This window comes from Serinus canaria, chromosome 26 (genome assembly GCF_022539315.1).
Source record: "Serinus canaria isolate serCan28SL12 chromosome 26, serCan2020, whole genome shotgun sequence".
Classification (NCBI taxonomy): domain Eukaryota; kingdom Metazoa; phylum Chordata; class Aves; order Passeriformes; family Fringillidae; genus Serinus; species Serinus canaria.
The window spans coordinates 702,203-709,295 of NC_066339.1; the positions used below are offsets into that span (position 1 = coordinate 702,203).

General features: G+C 61.3%; 1 protein-coding gene across 1 annotated transcript; it reads right to left on the bottom strand.

Moving 5' to 3' along the window:
• Positions 1–385: 385 nt before the first annotated feature.
• On the bottom strand, positions 386–2,684 carry PHLDA3 (pleckstrin homology like domain family A member 3). Its single transcript, XM_018922262.3, has 2 exons — positions 1,454–2,684; positions 386–1,082 (listed from the first exon to the last, which is right to left on the bottom strand). The coding sequence occupies exons 1-2, from the start codon at positions 1,803–1,805 to the stop codon at positions 961–963; spliced, it is 474 nt and encodes a 157-aa protein (XP_018777807.1). The 5' UTR covers positions 1,806–2,684; the 3' UTR covers positions 386–960.
• Between the last annotated feature and the right edge of the window lie 4,409 nt (positions 2,685–7,093).

The following is a 7,093-nucleotide window of genomic DNA, read 5'->3' on the forward strand; positions in this document are numbered from 1 at the left end:
AATAAGGACACAGCACTTCGTGGTTCCCACGCGGCCGGGAAAATCTCCGGCAGGATCTGCAGCGCCTCCGGCCCCGGGCTGGGCTCAGGCTCCAGCTTGCGGAGCGCTGCTGGCTCCAGGCGCTGCTGTCTGCACTGCCTGTCAGGGCAGGGCCATCCCTCCCTGCTGCGGAGCCACAGCGCTGCTCCGGCGTCACTGGCACACAAACCACCGTGGGAATCCCTGGGCACACAGGCGCAGCGGGACTGGTGATCAGGGAGCCCCGGAGCGCTAATGGGGGGCTTTGGAACCCGACTGGTTTAGGTGTCATGACTGGCAAAGCTTTGCGCAGGATTTGTGCTCTCCCATGTCCTGTGCAGTCCCACAAATCAAAGCAACACCACGGTAAGAAAATGAAAGTTCCCTGTTAAGGGACATTTTTGGTACAGGGAATTGAGGTCCCCAGCATTCCCCCACAGCCCAAGGACATCCCAGGGTGAGACAATGTCCAGCAGCATGGCTGTGTCACTACACCATCATTTCAGTGCCCTGCTGAGGGGTCCCTGCTGCAGCAGCAGCTTTCCAGCCTCTTTTTAAAATTGGGACCCAGCCACATCCATCTGTCCCAGTGTCACTGTCACACAGGCAGAGCTCCCTGTGGCACACATCCTTCAGGCACAGCTTCATTCATCCCCTGTCCTGCAGGAGAGGCCTAGGGTCCCGACCAGTGCACCAAGGTCCTGTACACGTCAGCTGAAGGAAGGCTGGTGGGGCCCCAGGCAGGGATGTCATCTCCTGCCTTCTCTGAAGTGCCAGGTGGTGGCCCTGCCAGTGTCCTCTGCCCCACTGTGCCAAGGGGAGGTAACTGCGCCAGCCCAGCTCTTGCGGTGTCTCTGTCCTGCCCCAGCGAGGGGGGAGCCAGCGCCAGCACCGGCCTCCCTGGGGCCACTGTCCTCGTCCCAGGGCTGCACAGCGGTGACCTCATTTGCCCGCAGGGATCCCGTTCTCCCCAGCGCCTGCTGAGCCAAGAGCCACCTCCATCCGACTCCTGGGAAGCTGCGATTCCCTGGGCTGTCCCACCGGGGCTGCATCCAGCTGCACCACTGCAGAGAGAAGGCTCCCATCACCCACTCAGCCAGCGCTGGAACATGGGGCATCCTGAAGGGACTGGGGAGTGGGGCCAGACACCATCCCCACCCCATCCCATGTGCAGGATAGCAAAGGGCCCTGTATCTCTCAGGCCACCCCAGACAGAGGGAGGATGTTAGAAAAGTCCTTGTCCAGGTATACAGAGAGGCCAAACCCATGGGGCATCCCAGCCAGTGCAGAGGGACATGGGAACATCAACCTGCAGACCCACCCTGGTCCACGGGACCCCTTCTGTGATTCCCCAAACCACTCAGGGATGGAAACCTGCGGCCAAGGACCTCATGCTGGGCTGGGTCCCACTCCTGAGCCCCGGTGGCTGCGGTACCTGCTCGGCAGCTGTGCCGGGCGCGCACCTCCTGCATCGCCTGCTGGTTTTTGAAGCGCACGAGCCCCATGGTGATCTCAGCGTTCCAGCCCGGGTCCTCCTGGGTGCAGCGGAAATCGATCTCGAGGCTGTCGTCCATCACCACCGTGAAGTAAATGTGCCTCTCCTTCCACTCCACGCACTCCACGGCCTTCATGCGGGCGAAGCTCAGCTCCTTGCGCCGCGAGCCCTTGGGCTCGAAGAGCTGCAGCCCCTTCTCCGTCAGCAGGCACCGCTTCTTCTTCCAGAGCTGCAGCAGCCCCCCGCTCCGCTTCTCCAGCAATCCCTCCCTCAGCACCTTCTCGGGGGTCATCACGGCTACTCGGCCCCGGGATCCTCAGCACCCTGCGCCGGCCCAGCCGGGCATTACCCGTCGGGGGAACTCCAGCCGAGCTCCCGGGGCCGGGACCCGCGGTGGCCGTGCTGGCCTCGGGACTCGCGGCTCCCACTGCGGCTCTCAGAGGGGCTGAGCCACGGGCTGCCCCATTCCGGCCGCCGGCCCCGTGCCGGGCTCCGCTCCCTGCCCGAGCCGCGTGTGGGATCCGCGCTCGCAGGAGCTGTCGCTACTTGCCCGGCCGCTCTCCCACTCGCATTCCTGCAGCCTCGCCTGGCCCCTCCTGCTCTCAGGCTCCCTTCACGCCCAGGCGAAGCCCCGGCGCAGGCCCGACCAGGCCCGGCGCAGCCCCGCTTCACCCGGGAGGAGCTTTTGGGGTGCCCGAGGGCAGGCGCAGCCTGAGGGCCTTCGTGTCAACAGGCGGGGTGTGGGACGGGGCTGCACGGCAGCGGTGCAGGGTGCGGGATGGGGCTGCATGGCTGTTGGAGGTGCAAGAGCAGCTCTTTGTTGGGGGTGCAGCCCCGCGGGCGCAGGGCTATAGGGTGCAGGGCTGGTGGGACAGTGGCTGTGGGGCACAGGGCAGGGGGTTCTGTGTAGCCAGGCAGGGGTACAGAGTGCAGTGCCACTGAGCAAGGGGGGGCTGGGGGTTGCAGTGCCAATCAAGAAGGCACAATGGGCTGCAGTGCCAGAGAAAGGGCTTCTGGTGTGCAGTGCCAGCTGGGACAGTAGGCTGTGCCTGCAGTACCAGCCAGGCAGGGGCTCTGGGGACCCCGAGTGCAGCCCAGGAGAGACAAAAGCAGTGAACGGACAGCAGCAATGGGGACAATCCCTGACAGCCACCCCCCCGCCCCCCCCCCCAGCCATTCACCCAAGGGTGCTGGGCCACCCCTTAGCACACAGAGCTCCCATCCCTCAAAGCCCGAGACGGCCGTTTGAAGCCCTCAGGCTCTCCCACAGCAAGGAGCAGCATCCCCCAGCCCGTGTGACCTGTGCAGGGTGAAGGAGCCGTGGAGCAGGGCCGGGGCAGAGCAGCCCGGTCCTCCTGCCTGATCCTCCCCCCCTGCAGCCAAACACCGTCTCCTTTCCAGCCCGTCCCGTTCCCGGCCACCGCAGCACCGTCTGTTCCTGTGCCAGCGCCTGGCACCGGGGGTTCCCCGGGCCGGGCTGGGCTGCCGGGGGGCACAACTGGGGACTTGTCCGTGCCGTGGGCTGCCAGGGCGGGTGACGGTCACAGCTGGCTGGGCAGCTGAATGTGCCCCTGCAAACGCCGTGAGAATGGATCCTTCACCCAGGTGAGATCTGCAATGGGAAGAAATCCCCCCGGGAAAGTGCCGGGGTCACTGATGGGGGCTGGACCAGCCACTGGCTCCTTGGCACGCAGCCGCTGTCCCAGCGCCCACCCTGCTCCCGCACCCCTCGCAGACCCCATGCCCGCAGAGCCCCCGGCTGGAGTCCCGTCCGGCCCCAGCCCCTCCATCAGTGCCGGTCCCTGCCGGGGGCTTTGCCGGCAGCCGCCGTGGCCAGCGGGCAAGTGTCTGCAGCGCTGATGAGATGCACCTCATTATCCCTCATTAAGAGGGCAGGGCGGCTGGCGGAGCCAAGAACTGGTTCGTGCTCCCTGAGGCCAACCTCGCCACGCTGGCAGAGATCCCTGGTGTCCCAGGAGACCCAGGCTCCTGACGTCAGGCGGCCCCGGAGGTCACCTTGAGCATCCCAGCGCTTGCGAAGGAGCAGAGAGCAGTGTGGGTTCCCCTAGCGAGGCTGCTTTCCCACGCACGGGTAACGCTCAGCTCCAGGGATGCCGAGCCCTGGGAGCTCGGGGGGAGCAGTTTTGGGACTGTCACTGTTCTGGTAAGCTGGGATGTCCGTGGGCAGTTCTGGATCACCATCCAGCTCCATCCTCACAGCCTGGGGGAGAGCCAAGGGCTGCCAACCCCTGCCTGAGACCTCTGCCCCTCTGCTCACCACAGTCACTGCTTCTCCAGCCACCAAGGGAAGGAGCTGGTCCTGCAGCCCTTGGTGTGAAGGAGCTTTGTGAACGTCCTTCTCCACTCCTGTCTCCCCAGCTGTCCATTCCCAGACACAGCAGGGGCAAGGCTCTCACCCTGCCAGGCTGCCCAGGGGGGACATGGCACCTCCTGTCCTGCAGCAAACCCTGCAGGACTTGCTGTGCCAGGCTGTGGGTGAGCCAAGGGCTCTGCTCCGTGGGCTGCCCACGGCTCATCCCATCCACACGGGACCCTCAGGGCAGGTGACAGGGCTGCCGGGCTCAGCCCTGCCCCGAGGTGACATCCCCACAGAGCTGGGTGACAGGGTGACATCCCCTCTCACAGCCCTGCTAGCCGTGGTGCTTGGGGGCTCCAGTTTGACCCCTCAAGTGGCGCCATCACCTCGAGGCTCCAGGGTGCTTGGGCACAATCCAATCCCTGGTTTGTCCCTTCAGGGCAGGTTTGGGTGCCACAGCCCCTTTCCCAGGCTGCAGCCCCCAAGGGCGGGAGCTGCTGGGCACAGCGCGGCTCTGCTGCCTCGAGGGGGAGCTGGACAACACCTGGGCACAGGTGAGCAGACACGGCTGGGCCCTGCCGTGCTCACTGACCAGCAGAGGGTAGCATGGTCAGAGCTGTCCCACTGCAGCTCAGGCAGGAGATGCCCAAAAAGCACCTCTAGTTCCACCCTGCTTCTCCTGGGCCATATCCCACCACCTCTGCCAGCCCGCCTCATGCCTCTGTCAGGATGTGCAGCCCCCGTGATCCTATCCTGGTGTCCCCATGCTGGTCTCTGTAACTCCCTAAGCCACTCTGAGTGACAAGTGCAGGGTCAGCAGGGTAAATCCTCAGGGCATGGTCTCTGTCCAGGGATTTTTGGGGCTGGGAGCTCAGCAGAGACCCACTAGGCAGGAGAAAAGAGGACCTGGGGAGGCTGAACTTTAGTTTTCCACTGTCTACAGAAAGGTTGTGGAGACATGGCCCTGCCTGGCAAAAGGACACAAAACACCAGGCACAGGGGCCTGTCCCCACTGGACAATCAGGGATTCACAGAACCATTAATGTTGGAAAAGCCCTCCCAGTCACAAGATCATCCATTCCAAACCACTCCCTCAGCACTGCCATGATCACCATGTCCCCACATGCCACATCCCACAGGTCTTCTGAATACCCCCAGGGGTGGTGACTCCACCACTGCCCTGGGCAGCTGTGCCAGGGCCCGACCATCCTTTCAGTGATGAAACAACCCTTTCAAGGGTTGTGTGGCACAATGCTGTGACAAGATCCACAGTGATGGGACCTCCATCCTCAGGGGGTTCCTGTACCTGAGTGGACACCAAATGCTCTGATCAACCTGACCTTTGGAACCCTGTCTAAAGCAGGAGGTTGCAGTTAAGGCTTCTGCTGGTCCCTTCTAACCTACATCTTTCCATGGCCCTGCAAAACCAAATCCAGCATTTTCTCCTGGCTTTGACCAGGCCTCCAGTAGAACTGGTCTCTCTGGGGTCCATCACATGTGAAATGTCACTATCTCATAGAATCACCAGCTGTTTTGGGTTGAAAGGTTAAGAACCATCCTGTTCTACCCTCTGCCATGGGCAAGCACAACTTTCACTATCCCAGATTGCTCAAAGCCCTGTCCAGCCTGGCCTTGGACACTTCCAGGGATCCAGGGGCAGCCACAGCTTCTTGGGCCACGTACCAGGGCTTCTCCATCCTCACAGCCAAGAATTCCTTCCCAATATCCCATCTAACTCTGCCCTATGGAGTAGAAAGCCATTCCCCCTTGTCCTGTCCCTCCAGGCCCTTGTCCAAAGTCCCTCTCCAGCTCTCCTGGAGTCCCTTTGGGCACTGGAAGGGGCTCTGAGGTCTCCCTGGAGGTTTCTTCAGGTGACATCCCCAGCTCTGCCAGCCTGGCTACAGAGCAGAGGGGCCCCTGCTCCTCCCCTCTCTCTGACAGAACTCCTACAGGTGCATGAGGAAGGGACTAAATACTCATTGTAGCTTTACTGACCAACCAGCACTGCTTGGGCACGATCCCATCTGGGGCACATCCAGCTGAGATGTCACAGCAGCAGCACAGCATCCCCTGCATGCTCACAGAGAAGACAGTGGCTTCCTGACCCCTCCACCCCTGCAGCAGCCCCACCTCACACCTCTGCAGCAGCTTCTTGACCCCCCCATCTCTGCAGGAGCTTCCAGAACAAGCTCCCCCCACACCTCCATGTGGGAGCAGCAGGGCCTCTGCCAAGTGAGGGAGGTAGGTTTGAGTCTCACACCAGGCTGGTACTTGAGCTCTCTGTGCTGCAGCTCCCAACACTATCCGAGCCTGAGCTGTTTGCCCCCCACACCAAGTGCCACCAGACCCCTAATCCCAGCCACCTCACAGCCCAGAACCCAGGTCCTGCTAGAATCTAGAGGGGGGAAGTTTTTGGAGATGGTAAAGACTCAACTCCCCATCTCCACTTCATAAACACGATGTAAAACTGAGGCTGTGATGAACAGGAGAAAGCACTGAGGTTGATAAAGGAGCCCCAGTCCTGCCTCAAAAAAGGATTTCTGCCTCTCTTGTGCTTCTCAGAACATTCCCCATCTCATTTGCTCAACCACAATGTTTATACCTTTAAAAACCCCAGAACTCAATTGTCTGTGGAGTCCCTAAGCTGCAGCGAGGCTGATCTGAGACCCACCAGTCCAACAGGAGAATCACAGAAAGGGAGTGAAGAGTTTAGATGGAAACCAATTAAACCTGGGTAGCTGCCAAACTGGAGGCTTAATGATCCACAAGCTGTAAAAAAGCAGGGAGTAGGTGAAAAGCTGTTAATTACTTGGCACTGCTGGGCACGCCTGCTTGGAGAGGTGCCGCCTAAAAGCACTGAAAGGGTTTTTGAGAGCCTGAGCACATGTGTGGTGCTACCAACACACCCCAGAAGGGTTGTCCCTGGCCTCCCAGCATCAACCTCTGCTTTTGGAATAGTTATCCCTATTCCTGGAAATCTTCAACGACAAGGCTTGCAGCAGCCTGGACTAGTGGAAGGTGGAACAAGATGAGCTTTAAGGTCTCCTTCAATCCAAACCATTCCATGCTGATTCTTGGTGGGAGCAGAGGAGAAGCTCATCCCAGCGAGCTGCAGAGCTCAGCTGGCTACAGACTGCACTGACACATTCCTGCCATCGGGCTCTAATTTCAAGCCAGGGCGGCAAACACCTCCCCAGCCCTGGGCACCCGGTGCCCACCCTCAGTCCCAGATAGGAGTCAGAGGCAAGGCCAGGCCGGGGAGC